Source organism: Lontra canadensis, unplaced genomic scaffold (assembly GCF_010015895.1).
Source record: "Lontra canadensis isolate GAN:19392208 unplaced genomic scaffold, GSC_riverotter_1.0 scaffold160, whole genome shotgun sequence".
NCBI classification, from domain to species: Eukaryota; Metazoa; Chordata; class Mammalia; order Carnivora; family Mustelidae; genus Lontra; species Lontra canadensis.
This window is the reverse complement of record NW_022631154.1, coordinates 1051758-1066920: the sequence shown is the minus strand read 5'-3', so window position 1 is coordinate 1066920 and position 15163 is coordinate 1051758. Positions and strand designations below refer to the sequence as shown.

Sequence of the window (15163 nt, the reverse complement as noted above, 5' to 3'; positions counted from 1 at the left end):
GGGGGGGGGGGGGGGGCCTGGAAAGAAAGGGGCTCTGAAGTCGGCTGCCTGAGAGGGAAACCTGCCCCTATGGCTCTGAGTTCCTTGACTTTAAACACACCGGTCTCTGAGCCTCCTTCCTAGTCTACTCTACGGGTAATTCCATCGACCCGGAGGCTTGTGGGGACATCGGCTAAATGAGACCACGTGGGGGGTGCAATAAACATTCTGGCCTTGGGAGGTAGGAATGAGGCCTCGCCCGGGGCAGATTCCACAAATGGCCTCTCCTGGGAAGGCTTGGGGACAGCTGGGTCTCCCTGCCTCAAATCGCCCCAAAGAGTCAAGTTACTATGAGCTACATGACCTTGGATCAGTCACTTCCTTTCCCCAGGAAGCCGGTTTCCTCCTCTGTAATAGGAAAGGCTGACCGATGTGGTCCCGAGGGCGGGTCCCACTCACCCTGGTCAGTGTCTTCTTTGCCACTCCCAACAGCTGCTCAGCCCCACCGCGGAGGGAAAAGGTTTTTTCGGGGAGCTGGGGGGGTCAAGAGCCACAGATTTCCCCTTGGGAACACAAGAACCGCATTGTCTCCGCCTGTCACCTTCCCTGTGACGCCGGGACTCCTTCAGGGCACCCTCGGGGAGCAGCACCCACGTGTCTCCCCTCTCTGGTCCAGACACCCAGGTGCCTTCAGCAAGCCCTCTGCTCCCACCTGGAGTTCCCAAGCCACTTCTCTCCCTGGGAGCCACCCCAGCTCCCTTTGCTTCCCTGCCCACACTTCACAAACAGAGCAAGTGGCAAATGGCCCCAGGACTTGGGAACAAACAAAAACCGGGTGGGCAGTGGCAGCAGTGGGCACCCTCCTGCGCCCAGGCAGATCCTGTCCCTCCCGAGGGGGATGGGTGGGGCTGTCCTCGCTGTCCATTGGCCTGGAGCTGGGCACCCGCAGGCACGTGGCTTGCCCCAGCCCTCTCCCTCCTTCCCTCCCCACCCCACCCATTCCTGCCTCTAGGCCCGCCTCCTTGCTCCCACCCCAGGGCCGGTCTCCGCGGCAACTTGGCGTGGCAGGGTGCTGATTGGCTGACCCTGCTGTCAGGTCACGGGCTTAGGCTGCTTCAGTGCTTGCAACTCACACCGGGTGCTTGGGCAAGGGTGGGTGTTTAACCCCTTAGGCCCAAGTCCAGTACCCATGGCCACGAGGTAGCAGCGAAGGAGGGGAGAGGCAGAGGACACTCGTAGGAAGGGGAGGTGCTCTAAGGTTCTCTAGCTTCTGGGAAACTCCTCCAGCCCTTACCCAGGGCTCTGGCGCCCAGGCCAACTTAGATGCCGCCTAGAACAATGCTGGTGCCAACCAGGCCGAGGGGGCACTCACAGCCGCATCATCTAGGGGGCGGGGCACCAGTGCCAGGATGCCCACCCCACCTTGGGCACCCTTCCCACATCTGCATCCCCAAGGGCCCAGCCCCCTGACGCCCCATGAGGGCGGCCCATCCCCACCCAGCCTGGCATGCCCCCTCTTGCTAAGGCCTTGTGGGCATGGGTGTGTGTGTGGTGGGGGGGGTGGCTGTGCCAGGGAACCAGGCAAGGTCTGTTTGGTTTGTTTGCCTGGTAGGGGGAAGAACTGGGGGCCCCGCCCCATCGCTCCCCCTTTCCCGCCACCCCCCCCAGGCTCCCCTCACTGTCAGGCCTGCTAGACCGGCCAAGCAGGTGGGCAGCTCTCTTGAAACTGGGCCCTGAGTCAAGCCTGCCCCATCTTTGGTGGGGGGAAGACTCTGGGTGGGAAAGGCAGGGAGGGGACAAAGGTAGGAGCCCCTAAACCCCCAACTCCTCAGTGTCCTGGGGCACCTGTGGGGTGTGTCCCCAGCCAAGATACAAAAGGTGGAGAGCACTGGCCTTGACTGGGAAGGGAAAGGAGCCCAGAAGTCTTTCCAGGTGCTGACCTCTGGCAGTGTCCTGGGGGCACCTGAGCCCTGACACAGGGATCCGGCCCCCAAGGGGCAGATGAGTGAAGCTGGCCCCCCTTCCCCACACCCTGGGGATTAGGGGAGTGAGGCTTAGTGTGGGGGGCAGTGGGCGGAGCTGGGATTAGCACAGAGAGAACAGATATGAGGCTGAGACACAGGCACCCAGACACCCCCCACCCAAAAGGCTTCTGCAGGTGCAGCTGCTCAGGGTGAGGGAGGGTGAGGTCAGCTTGTGACATCCTCCTTCCAGGTGATGGGGGCCTGGGGCGCTCCCCAGCGCCCACCCCCCATTTTGGCTAGCCACCCCCCCACTTCTTTCTCCTTTCTGCCTCCCGCCCCCGCCCCAACTCCAGCCTCAGGTTCTCTTCCTGTTTTTTTGGAGCTCAGTTTGCACGCAGCGGGGGGCTTTGGCCAGTGGCCGGACCAGGGGGTAGGGGAGTGGGACAGCAGGTCCAAAGTCCTCAGGGACCCAGGAATCCTGGCTCCCCAGCTCTCCTCCTCTTCCCAGGGCCTCTGGAGCCCAGGGTCTGGAACCACCTGGACTGCCCAGTCGGGAAGGCGGGATCAGGGGCTGAGGGAGTCCCCTGAAGGACGGTTCGGGCCTAGAAGGTGAAGCCCGGGCCCAGGGATGCCCTGGCGCCTACAGAGCCCATGGGTCCGCACCCCAGCCCCTCAGAGCAAGTGCGTGCCCTGCCCATCCCCCACATGCCGCTTCCCCCCTCCTAACCTCACCACCCCCAGCACTCACACTTCCTGGGGGCCAGGCGGGGAAGGGAGACCGCAAGCCACGAAGGGGGAAGGAGGCCAGGGGAGTTGGCTGCTTCCCGGTGCCGTGGGGGTTAAGCCTCTCCTCCCTCAAAATCCCCAATTCCTGGTGCTCCCTGAAACAAGAGAGGTCTCAGTGCCCCTCCACATTTCTTTCCCTGACACCCGCTCTAGCCCATGGCCCCCGCCCTGCAGGCCACACTGGGGGGTGTGAGGGACGAAGGCAGAGGAGGGAAGGGGGGCAATTCCCTTCCCCAGCCTTCCTCCTTCACCTTTGGGGACCCCTGCCCCATGCCTGGGGCCCCCATCCTTGGCCTCCCCTTCCAGTCCCCTTGCTGACCGGCCCACCCTGTGCCTGCTCCGCCACGCATCCCTGCTGTCCCTCCTTCAGCCCTGGCCAGCCTCCTGCCTCCTCAGCCCTTGGCCCCCAGGAGCCGCCCTGCCCGCTCCTTTCTTTACCCTCAGGTCTCCACTCCAGCCTCTCCCGCTTCCTCCATCCCGCCCTGCTCTGAGCATCTGCTCTCTTCTGCCCAGGCTGGCCGGTAGAGAGAGGGCCCTGGGGAATCGAGTCACAGAGCCAGGCCTGCCTTCCAAGGCCTGGTCTTGCCATAGGATGGCCGCACTCAGGGGATCCATGCCACCCTTCTAGAAGAAGCACAGGACCGAAATTTGGGGGCCAGCTGAGGAGGATGGTGGCGGTGTGGGGGGGGCTGGTGCGGAGAGAGCGGATGTGGGGTGGGGTGGGGGGGACAACCTAGGCCTCTCTGCCCGTCAGAATTTCCAGCCCTGGAACTGCTGGGCTTTCCCCGGAGGGTACCCACCCTGGGCCAGGCGACGGTACCAGGATAGACCCCCACCGTCAGGGCTCTAAGCGGGACCTGCCTAGGCAATGCCCTCTCCCCTCAGGGCCCGAGGAGCCGGCATAAGGTGCCAGGGTCTGCCCCGTGCCCACCCCCTCCCCCCAGCCGAGCGTCTCAGGCTGGGTAACCGAGCCGCCTGGTAACCCCACACCCGCCAAGCCACAGGCAGAAACCTGAGCCCCCCCAGCCCCAGAGGACACCCCAGCCCGATCCCCGGAGCCCGGCTCCCTGCCAGCCTGTCCAGCCTCCTGTCCTGGCCCAGCAGTCCTTGGGCTCCTGTAGGCCCCTTCTGCTTCTCAGTCCTCCTGGGGCCCCTGGAAGCACTCCTCACACCCTCAGCTCCCTCCACCTTCCCAGGGAAGTTTGGACACCCTCTTCCTAGCCTGTTTTCAGTCCCTCTCTGACCCTTGGCCAATTCTAGGCCTCCAAGCCGCCCCTGGGGCCTGATCTCCCCAGCCGGAGCAGGGCCTACTCACCTGAGCGCTGAGGGGCCTTGCCGGCAACTCCTCTTGGCCCCTGGGGGAGCAGGTTGGGAGGGGTGGGGGAGGGCCTGGCTGGGGGGGGGGGGGGGGGTGGCTGTTCCCCGCTCCAGCTCCCTCCTTCAAAGGGGCCGCCCACGACCTGGCCCAGCCCCTCCCCCCTAGAGCCTTAACCCTCTGGGTGCTGTCCCCCCTCCCTCCAAGCTGGGGGGAGGGGTTACCAGAGGGCTGGCAGCGTGGGAGAGGGCCTGAAGTCTCTGCCTGTGGTGCCCAAAGCCCCGGCGGTACCCACCCCCGCTCGGCCTTACTCAGTCCTGAAAGGGGAAAAAGGTGAGTGTAGGCACGGTAGGAGCTGGGACAGTCCAGGAGGACAGAGGTGAGGAGGAGCCACGGGAGAGGCTGCTGGAGGTGGGACTGGGAGAAGGAAGAAGGGAGGGGAGGGGACAGGAGGCAGCAGTGGCCAGAAGAAGGAGGAGGGGAACCCTGGACAGACAGTGCCAGGGCTGACAGGTGCCCAGGTCCCGGCCCCTCAGGGCATGTGGCACCGAGGAGGGCCACAGGGAAGCCCTCCGGTCCCCAGTGGGCCCCTGAGACCCCTAGGAGCTGACCGAATTCTCCCCACCCTGTCCTGGGCTGGGGCCCTCGGGGGCTGGGCAAGGCAGCACCCCGCCCTCCCCATGCCTCACCCCAAACCCACTCACATACCACAGTTCCTTGCCCGGGTGCCAGCCCCTGCCAACCAGGCTAGGGGGCAGCCCATGTACCAGCCCCCAGTGGCCAGGGGACCCCGGGGACAGAGCTGGCCTGAGGGGGGTGGACAGATGGGGGGGAGCTGTGGGCACCGAAAGAGGAAGGAGCCAGGAGGGGGCATCTGCTGGGAAGCGCCTAGCCCCACCCCTTGCGCAAGCCTCCGCCACCCTGGCCGGTTGGGTGGGACCCGCCTGGGCCCGAGGGGCAGCTCAGGAAGGCTCTGAGCCCGGAGATGGGTGGGCCACACAGTTCCACCGAAACAACTCCTAGGGTCCCTTATTCCTGGAACAAGGGGTGCCCTCATGTTCCCCAGACATGAGGCCCATCCAAGTCCTCCTGGGTTGGTGAGGACCACTGAAATGCCCCTGAAACATCCCCTCCCCTTTCCCCCCAACAGCTGCTGGCTCAACGCCGCTGGCCTGCTGCCCCTCACCAGCTCCCAGCCCGGTTGGCACCTACCCACCAGGATGCTGGCAGTCCTGCCCTCCTCTCCCTCCTGCCCCCTGCTCCCAGCGCCCCATGCCAACTGTGGGCCTGGGGTGGGGGAGGGCCACCCCTGAGCCCTGGTGCCAGCCAGACGGGTCCAGTCCCCAGGTCCGACAGATAAGGCTCAAGACCCTGTTCTCCAGCCATCGCCTCTAGAGGCCCGGTGCAAGTTAGGGCCTACTCGGGGCCCCCAGCAGCCTGTGGATGGCCCCGTGAGCACTTACTGAAAGCTCCGTCCCTCAAGGTGGGTGCCAGCCTCCCAGCGTTCCCTCTGCCTAAGCATCTGCTTGGGCACCAAAGTCCCCGCAACTCCTGAGAGCCCTGGTGCCCCCAGCCGGCAAGGGAGTGGGGTGGGGCTGCTCTCTGCCCTTTGATCCCCATAAAGGCAGGGAACCAGCCTGGAGGGCAGGGGGCAGGGAAGGGGTTCATGGGGCCCCTCAGTGTTATCCCTGCCAGGGGCAGCGGTCAGGGTGGGGCATCTCTTGGGTGGGGTGCTAAGGTAAGAATGGCAGCATGTCCCAGCAGAGGAGGGAGGTTAGTCGTGGGTACGTGGTGTTACGTGGGCACAGGACGGCGAGAACAGGGTGAAGCGGGGTGGGTGGGATGCAGAGAGCACCCATGTCCCAATTCATCCCAGTCCTGGCTTTTACTCCCATCTAGCAACCCTTCCAGAATGCACCAAATTGAGAGCGTGAGGACTACAACTCCCAGGATGCACCACAGTTACTCTGCATGTACCTTGGGAGTTGTAGTTCCCTGAAGAGAAGTCCTGCATTCTCCTCCCCAGAGCCTTGCTGACCAGGTGAGGAGGGCAGAGCTGGGGATCTGGCCAGAAATCTCCTTTTTAGAAGAGGTAAAAGGCTAGGAGATCCGTGGTGGAGGGGAAGAGGACCCCTTCTCCCAGGCAAAGGGGAGGAAAGGAGGAAGGAAGGAGGAGAGGATGTCTGTTGAAAGGGGCATATGGGTGGGGAGGAGTGGGGGGGGGGGGGAAACAGGAAGGAAACCGAAGCCAGAGACATGAGGTTGAAGGCAGAGGCCTGGTAGCGCCTCACTCCGAAGCCTGGCAGGAACTGGGAAGGCATAAGAGGAATTAGGGATACCAACTGGTAGCAAACTGGTGTGTTCGTGGGGGACTCACTGGGTCCATCTGCCCGCCACAAGCCCTCTTTTGGTGGGGCACCCCCACCCCTGGATCCCGCACAGGTGTTTGCTCGCTGCGGAACTCTGAAGACTGACTTGGTTCTGGGATGCTCGCAGGCAGGGGAAGAGGTTGGGGGAGTCAGGGCCAGGTCCGATGGGGAGTTCGGGGAAAGGAGCTAGGTGTGGGGTTAGGCCCAGGTGTGAGTCCAAGGAATCATGCTGGCAAATGAGGGTGCGACCTTCCATGGCAGCTGGGGGGCCTCAGTGCAGAGGGGCCTACGTTACCGAGGCCACAGCCTCCCACCCACCTCAACTACAGGGTGCAGTGGAGAGGGCAGCCCTCTTCGGTCTCCCCGTGGAATTTGCTAAAGGTGGCTTTCCCTCTGGGCCAGGCAGCCTGTGAACATCAGAGGCGGCAATGCAAGGGGCCAGATGGTAGCTGGGTGCCTTTCCTTAAGTGGGGGTGGAGGTCACAAGTGGGTAGAGGCTCTGTTTCGAGGCCACTTTCCCCGGGTTCCCCAAGGCTCTGAGACACATTCTTACAGGCCCCAGCTAAGATTCTTGCCAAGACCTGAGTGTTGCTGGTTGGGTGGGGGTGGGGGGGCCTTCCTTGCCCCTCCAAAGCCCCTGATAGTGGACTACAGTAGCTCTAACCCCTTCCCCCCAGTCCCCCAGGCCCGTCTTGGCGCTTGGCCGCCTGTGTGTTGGCAGGACTGGGGGTGGGGGGGTAGCAAGGCAACTTCAAACTGTCCGGGCAAAACGTCAAGTTTACTCACGAGTTTACTCAGCAGAAGGAGGGGGGAAGAGGCTAGAGCGGGCACACCCCATGCCAGGGTCCTATCCGTCTCCTGTCCCCACCTTCCTCCCCCCACTCTTCTCTTCAGCCCTAGGCCAAAACAGCCATAGGCCCCAAGGCCTGGTAGCAGGGCAGTCTCAACTCTCAGAAGGTCACAGAACCAAGCAGGCCAGAGGCAGGAAGCCCCGAAGCAGGTCTAGAGGCCCCTATTAGAGGGCAGTGCCCTGCCTGGAGCCCATTTACTACCCATCGTAGGGCCTTGGCTTTGGACCAGAACTGGTCTCTCAGCCACCAAGAAGGGGGCAGTACCAGGCCAGGCTTCCTCCATGTGAGCAGTCCCCTGGGCAGTGACTTCTGACCCCAAATGACGGGTCCTAGGCAGTGCCTCAGGCAGCATGGTGCCACCTGGGAGGCTGTAGGAGCAGGGGCTGGTCCTCTCAGCCTCGGCCTGGAATGGGGGGCCAGCACCCTATCTGACCTACTTCCCTTTCCTCCCCACCTGCTTTCATTCTCTGCTTCTCTCCCCCAGCCTTCACCGTCCCCACCGGAGGCGCTCCGCCCCCCATGCCCGCCGGGCCCCTCCCCCACCCTTCCCCAGGGTGCCAAGTGCAAGCACACAAAGGGCCCGATGGTGCATTGTTAGCCCAGCCCCCGCTGCCCGCCGCGCCCTCCCCGGGCGGGCACTAGGCCAAGGAGGAGCTGGGGGCCCTGGGTGCCAGGGGGCACCGCGGGGAAGGGGGACGAGGTCAACACCTGTCTCCCAGATACTGGGTCCATATCAGCCAGAGCTGTGTGGTGATGAGACGGCCCTAATGGAGCAGGCCTCTGTCCCTGACACCTGAACCTGGTGGGCACTGCCTTCCTCCTTCCCCAGAGCCCCTTTCGGGTGACAGTGACCCCTTTCTGACCCCTGTGTTGAGGCTGGGGGTTGTGGTACCCGAGGGAGGGGACAGTGTCTGGGGGTGCCAGCAGACTCCACTGTGCCCGCGGCAACCATGGCGCGGAGGCTCGCTGGGGGAGCAAGGGCCCCGGGGGCCGCGGCAGGAGACAGTGACAGAGATTTCTTCATGTTTCATCAGCTGCTCCAGGGGGAGCCCCCTGCCCTTCTCCCCAGTCACCACCGACGACCAGGAACAGTAACTGCCACCCAAACTCAGTCACAAATACGTCCCTCTCCAGCCCTGCACAACGCTCCTTGTGCCCGCTCTCCCCCCCAGCCTGATGCCCACTCCATGCCAGCACGGCCAGCAGTGCCAGGCAGGTACAGGGGTGACCAAACCAGTTGGTGTGTGTCTGGGGGGGGGCAGGAGGCAACCCCACAGTCCTCCAGGCCTCCCCCGCGCACACGTATACCCCGGGGAGCAGAGTCCCCATCCTGGTTTAACCCCTCACCGCTCAGTCTGGCTCCCCAGCCCCCAGGAGCTGCCTCCCTTCTCAGGAATAAGCTGGGGGCAGGGGAACCGCTGCGCTGACTCACTCCCATTCCCAGCTGCAGCTGGGGGTCTGCAGGGCGTTCAGGCGGGGGTCAGTTCAAGAACGCCCTCCACCTGGCCCGGAAGCCGGGACAGCCTGCTGGTCTCCCCCTCTCCTCAGCACCCACTTCCGGTGTCCCAAACTAGGTCAGCGGCGCTCGTTTCCTGTGGGTCAGCTAGCACCCGCGCCTCTGCCCCTCCCCTGCTCCGGACCCAGGCTCCCCGCCCCCCCCCCCCAGGGCGCCCCGAGGTCTCACCACGTCTCAGCCGCCCTTTGATACGTGGGGGTTGTGCGGGGCGGGGGGCAGGGGACCCGCCCTCTCTCCAAACACCAGCAGGGCCGGGGCGCCTGGGCAGGCACGTGTCCGGGCACAACCCGCTGCCCACGCCGCCCCCCCCACTCCCATCCCCCCCCCACCGCTGTGGCCGGGACACGTCGCTCTCTTCCTCGGGGTGGGGTGGGAGGAGAGAGCGAAAGCTGGGAGTGGAAAGCGGCGCCCCCCACCCTTTTGAATGGCAGCCCTCTGCCAGCGGCGCTCCCAGTGGCTTCCACGACTACACAGTAGCGCCCCCCACTCTGTGGAGGGGCAGGTGCGCGGGCGCCGGCGGGGGAGACGCGTGGGGGTAGAACTCCTCCCGGTCATCCACCCCCGCTCTCGGGTTCTGGGGGCACGAGCCGGCCCGGGGAGGGTGGCGACGGGACCTGCGCCCGAAGGAAGGGACTGGGGCGGAGGGGTCGATCTGTGTCGCTCGGAGGTCGCCGCCGAGCCCCACTACTGGAGACGGAGCGCGGCTCCGGAGGCGCAGGAAACCGAATAGTCCAGCCGGTAACTTTCCCCCCAGCCGCGGCTCCTCCTGCGCTCCCCCCGCCCCCAGTGCCACTGGCCCGGGTCCAGCCCACCGCGCCAGGGGGCGCGGTGGGGGGGGGGCCCGCTTGTCCTAGTTAGAGTCCGTCAGCGTTTCCATTCCCTCAGCGCGGGCGGGTCGGGGGTCTCCCCGCAAGTCACGGCGGAGACCGGGGCAGCGCTCGGCGCCGCCTCACCCCTCTCCATCCCCGGGCCGCCGGGCTGTCTGATCCCAGAAGTGCAGAGAAAGTTTCTGGGGACCCTCCGCCCACCTTTCCTCGCGGTTAAAATCCGTTCCAGAGACCCGGGGTGCCGGGAAGGCACGGGGAAGGGGAGTGGTGGGAGTCTGGTCAGCGTGCGTGTGTGTGTGCGTGGGGGGGGTCCCACTTACAGGACAGACGAAGGACACTGCAGTAGTCTCGCGTCTGGGGGACCCCGAGCCGGAGACAAAAGTAGGGTACACTCACCTCTCCGCCTTTGGGTCCGCGGGCCGGAACTGCAGAAGCACAGGGTGTGGAGAGAAGCGCGTCCCCCGCCGGGCCCGGGGGCTTGGGGCCCTGCTCCGGTCCTGGTCAGAAGGCCGCGGTCAGTCGCTCGCCGCTCTCTGCTGGGGGGCTCCTCCTCCGCAGCCCTCGGCCTCCTCCTGCCGCCCGCCCCCCCCCTCGGCCGCCGAGAACCGTACATTCACCTGGCTCCCACCGCCCCCCCACAGGGCCCGCCTCACCTGTCCTGCTGTCTCACCTGTCCTCCCGCTGGCTTTCCCCCCATCCCTCCCCTCCCTCCCCCCGCCCCCTGCCACCCCCCAAACTCCCCCCCCCCAATCCTTAGCAACACCCTCTGTCACTTCCTGGTTTTTCACCCGCCCCCCCAGGTCCCCCTCCCTCCGCCCAATAAGGATATAAACTTCAACCCCTCGGTCCAGCCAGTGCCTGCAGGGCGCAGATAGCTCCCTCCCTCCCTTTTCGCTCCCTTCCTGCAAGCTTTTACTTTGCTCTCCGAGCCTTTCCCACCCTCCTCTTTTTCCCTCCTTCTTTCCTTCGGTCTCTTTCTCCCTCCACCTGCCGCGGTCCCTCTCCCCCCTCCCTCTCCCTCTTTCTCCTCCAGCCCCTATCTCTCCCAGTCCACCTTAACTCGGGCTCCGCCCCCAACCCCCATCCAGCCCTCCGCGGCGGCTCCGCCCCGCCCCCTGCACTCCACCGCCCTGCCCGCCCATTGGCCTGCGCACCCGCCCATTTCAAGCGGGTCCTGCCTCGCGTTCCGCCAGGGAGGGGGCGGAGCCGAGGGGCTGGCCTGAAACCTGGAGGAGGGAAAGGGGGAGGGGGCAGTGTCCGCAGTGGCCCGGGAGCCCGCGCCCCCCTCAAGGGCTCTCGGTTTCCATGCGGGGCCTTTGTACGGTCACCTCCTCGGGAGGGAAGGGTATGAGAGGTTAAGGATAGGCCAAGTGGGGGTGAGGCGGGGACTTAAGGGATTGAAGGGGGGGGTCCCGTGAGGGGCAATAATCAGGTCAGTGCCCCGGGAGGTAGGGGGAGGGAGAGCAACCAGGCCGTCAGCTCCAGCTCCTACGCCCCACCCCGACGCTGAGGGAGCGGGGGAGTGGAGGCTGCGGGCACCCTGCGTCCTTCCCCACGCGTGACGGCGCCCCGCGGGGAGGGAACGGCGCCCTGGGCAGGCAGCCTCTGCGCTCCGGCCGGTGCCCGCTGCGGCCTTGGCATTGTCGGAGGGGAGGAGCCGGGGCCGCGAAGGGGAGGGGAGGCGCGCTCTCGCTCCCGCACCCCGCCTCCATCCCGCCTGTGCCCTAAGTGTAGAAACTGAGTCTCCGCGAGGGTGGGAACCTCGGGCCAGGGATCCGGCCGGAGACCCGGGGGGCCCGGGGGGCCCGGGTGTTTCCAGATGTGTGTGCGGGCCGGGGAGGGGGGCAGGATACGTGCTTCAGTGCCCCCGCCGGAGAGGAAGGTTCCCGGCGAGGGACGCCTCCAGCGGGGCCTGCCGCGCGGCGCACCCCGGGGAGCCCCTCCCACTGGTGTAAAACGGAATCAAATCCGGCTACCGCGGGCCAGGTTCCGCTCCCCGAGGCCGGCCGGGCCGAACCGGGTCCGGCTCGATTTCTCCTCCCCAGCCCCCTCCGCAGGGGGCCTCCTTCCCTTTCCAGCAGGTGGCTCCGCGGGACACCAGCTCAACCTGTTGGACCACAGTGGGCGGCGCCAGGGGGCCCTGGCCCTCACCCGGGCTGACCCGGGATCCCCGCGCTGGGGGAGGGGCGGAGTCCTGGTCCCTCCCTCCCTCCCTCCCTCTCCGGCCGTGACTCAGCCTCGGAGCCGCTGCCCTGCGCCCCAGCCAGGGGCGGAAAGTGTGAGGCGCCCCTCAGGGCCAAGGCCAAGCCAAACAGCCCCCCACCTCAGACATTATCTCACTGGAGAATTAGAGGGGCTGTAGGAGGGAGGGGGCACCAGCAAGCCCGGGGCGCTCCCGCTCGCCGAATCCGCTCCGGGTTTTCCTGTCGTCCCTGTCCCCCTTGGGCCCCGCGGCGGGTCAGGGCTCCGGGTTTTCTTCTCGGCCCCGCCGGGCAGAGTCTGGTTGGTGAGGGCTGGGAGAGCGACCGGGGGGGGGGCGGGGGGGGCGGCGGCAGGCCGGGGCTTTCCCCTCCCTTCTCCAGCCGTCGGGGTCGCGCGGGGGAAGAGTCGTGCCAGGGGCTTGACGGCAGGGCCCGACGCGCACGTGAACCGGAAAGGGGGCTGCTTCGTAGTTGGGGGGACGTGATGGCCCGGGGAAGGAGGGCGGGAAGGCGGCTCGGGGAGGGCAGAGCCTGGGCCTCCGCAGGCCTTCTGAGGGCGGGCGCCTTGGCACCAGCCCCCAGGTCCAGAGAAATGAAAGGCGCCCGGTGCCTCGGGCCCGCCGCGGCCCACCTCTCAGGGTCGCCTCTGGACTCTTGCTGGACCCACTCTGGACCTGCAGGCAACGGGAGTGCCATTCTCCATACTCTGGACAGTTCTGGAACCTCCAGTTTGTTTCTCAGGGACAAACCCGCCCCTCTCCCCCTCCCACACACACTACCCAGGTTTCTCTTCTGGTCCATAAGGATCCCTTCCTGGCTCAGAAGCGGAGAGGGGACCTGACCTGAAGTTCCCGCGTCCCCCGCAGCTCCTGGCCCTTACCGCGCCAAACCACAGCCTGCGGGCTGGGAAACCCTGCCTGGGTCCTGTGCCCGCTCCCGCCAAGCCCCGGCCAGGCCCCAGGGGCCCGCTGCCAACTCTGCCCGGCCACCAGGCCCGGACTTGCACTGGGGTCTGGAGGGCAGGTGTGGAGCCTGCGGGGGCCTCCTGGGGAGAGCCGGGCAACCCAGACCCGCAGGTTCAGACATAAGTCTTGGGAGACCAGCTGGACCTCACTTTGGAGAGGGGGAAAGTGGAGGGAGGTGGGTAGATACCGGGGGAGTGACATGGGACTATATGGGCCTGACCAGGGCGGAGGATGAAAGCCCGGGCTGGGAGTTAGTACGTCCTAGGGGGGTGTGCTGGGGCTGGGGACAGCGACTCGGCGGGACAGCCAGGTGCAGGGACTGGCCGGGCCACGTGCGCTCAGGGGCAGCTGCACAAGTTAGCGGCTTGCAGAGCCTGGAGGGAGAGGGCTTCTGGCCGAAGAAAGGCGAGGCTCTGTCTGGGCGGGGTCCTGAGTGAGTGGGTCTGGGGGCCTGTCTTGGAGGGTTGGGGGGGGGTGCTGCTGAGCTGGAAGCGGAGCGTCAGCCTGCCTGCCCTGGGCGCCCTCCTCTTCCCCGCTACCCCCTTGCCTCGGCTGCCTCCGCTTCCCTCGAAAAACCCGCCGCCCAGGAAACCGCTGGGGGCGCTCAGACCGCAGCCCCCCCCCCGCCCGGCGCCCCCACTGCGACCGCCCAACCCACCTGAAGGGGCCGTGGCTGCCAGGGTTGCCCCTCCCGCCGACTCCCCCCACACCTGCGGGCGCACTATTTATAACTCGGCGCCTCCTCCGGGCCCCCGCGCAGGAGCCGGCTGCGCCTCGGAGCTAATCGTCCCCGGGATCTCTGCGCCCCCCCACGGCCGGGGGAGATAAATTTAGCCTCAGGAAGCTCGGGGAACATTTTCCAAAACTCCACGTCCCAGGGAAGGCGGCGCGGAACCCCTCTGCCCTCCCGGCAGCCAGCAGGCGGCGCGGGTGTCGGGCTCCCGGGAGGGACGGCGGGGACGGAAGGGACCGAGGGCGGCGGCCGGGGGGCCCCAGCGTGGCGGGACGAGCTGGCACGCCTCCGAGGCTGGCCAGGACCGGAGCAGGTGCTCGGCGGGGAGCGCCCGAGAGGGGGGCTGGGGCCTTTCAGAGGGGAGGGGCTGCGGTGCAAACGAGACGCGAACAGGAACGCGAGGAAGAGCCTGTGCCCTTGCGGGTGTGCGCTCCGCCGCGGCGGGGACCACGGCCGCCGCCCTCCTCCCGTCCGCTTCTGAGTGTTCCTGAAGACACGGGCCCCATCCGAGATCATTACCGGAATAGTCCGCTGTGCTCCGCGAGGCTCCCAGACCCCTTCTCCGGGACCCCGAGCCTCCACCTGTCCTTCGCACACCATTGGGGTCTTATATCCCACTAATCTGCTAGGAGTCCTGGGTGTCAGGCTGCTCCTCCCAGGGCTGTGGCCTGTGGGGTCCCTAACAGCTCCGCGGAGGCTCCTTCCTGGCTCTACCGTCCATTCCCCTACCCCTTGTGGCCCCCGGAGGGCCCCTGGGCACTCGGGGTAAATAAGATGTCCCTCATCGTCCCCCTCGGCCCTCCACTCCCCGCTTCTGCTGCCCCATGACAGTAGTTTGAACACCTGAGCCTCCTCCAGTCGGGCGGAGAACGCTGTGGGGAAGCTGCTGCATCTCTTTCCCTTGGAGAGGAGGGGAGAGGCGTAGACCAGAGAACCATGTCCTGGCCTGTGTGGTTTAGGCAGAAAAGGCATAGCTGGGACCCCCAGAGGAGCCCTCAGAAAGCAAGAACAAGAGCTGCTTAGGGTGGGGGTGGGAGTGGGAATGGGAGGGGGTGCAGCTGGGGGGTGGGTTCTGGTCCTCTCCACATCTTGGCCTGCTCACCCCTGCCCCAGGACTATTTCAAAACAGGGGGGCTGGCTGGTCCAGAGAAGCCCTGAAGCTGAGATGAGAAAATACGGTTCACCGGCTGACTCCCCACTGCAGCGCCATGGGCATGACCTTGCACGGGATGCGTCCCACCTCTCTGGGCCCGTTTCCTTCCAGTTCGTGTGGGAGGACTGCCCTCGCCTGTCTGCTTCTCAGGTGGACTTGTGTTGGTCTCCGTACACTTGGAGTGTCAGCGGTGTGCTCTCCGAGTATAGGCAAGCTTTTCCTTGTTCTCCCCATCCCTCCCCTCCGCCTCTCCATCGTCAGGGCTCTCTGGATAGCTGACACTGGCCTCGGGCCACCGCAGATCCCTCTTTTCACTTCCGGGGCTCTCCCATCCTCCATCCACCACTTCCCCTGGGGGTCTTTGCCGGACACCCCCTTCCCGGCAAAGGCGCTGGAGCTCAGAGCTCTCAGACTCCAGGGTCCACCTCCGTGCACCGTCCCAGCTGGGTGGGAGCAGGGCCCAAGAAAGGAAAGGGAGGCAGAAGGCCAGAGCTTGAGTCAGGG

General features: G+C 66.2%; 2 protein-coding genes and 1 long non-coding RNA gene across 6 annotated transcripts in view; 1 reads left to right on the top strand and 2 right to left on the bottom strand.

Moving 5' to 3' along the window:
* Positions 1-10330, bottom strand: part of ZBTB7B (zinc finger and BTB domain containing 7B) — a 14041-nt gene extending 3711 nt beyond the window's left edge. The window contains exons 1-2 of one of the 4 annotated variants that reach the window (XM_032844997.1): positions 10278-10330; positions 10004-10104 (exon numbers count right to left, since the gene is read on the bottom strand). The gene's annotated coding sequence lies outside the window, so the exon portion shown is untranslated. Of the gene's footprint in view, positions 1-4044; positions 4104-5507; positions 5583-10003; positions 10105-10260 lie in introns of those variants that run through there. The other 3 variants (XM_032844994.1, XM_032844995.1, XM_032844993.1) reach the window with 3 other exon arrangements.
* LOC116859585 lies at positions 4289-9008 on the top strand. The gene is made up of 3 exons (XR_004381192.1): positions 4289-4423; positions 5944-6085; positions 8299-9008. It is a non-coding gene; the product is annotated as an uncharacterized LOC116859585 (long non-coding RNA).
* On the bottom strand, positions 9247-14022 carry LOC116859663 (basic proline-rich protein-like). Its single transcript, XM_032845127.1, has 7 exons — positions 13587-14022; positions 12689-12853; positions 11948-12120; positions 11584-11714; positions 10762-10833; positions 10004-10032; positions 9247-9467 (listed from the first exon to the last, which is right to left on the bottom strand). The coding sequence occupies exons 1-7, from the start codon at positions 14020-14022 to the stop codon at positions 9247-9249; spliced, it is 1227 nt and encodes a 408-aa protein (XP_032701018.1).
* Positions 14023-15163: the final 1141 nt, after the last annotated feature.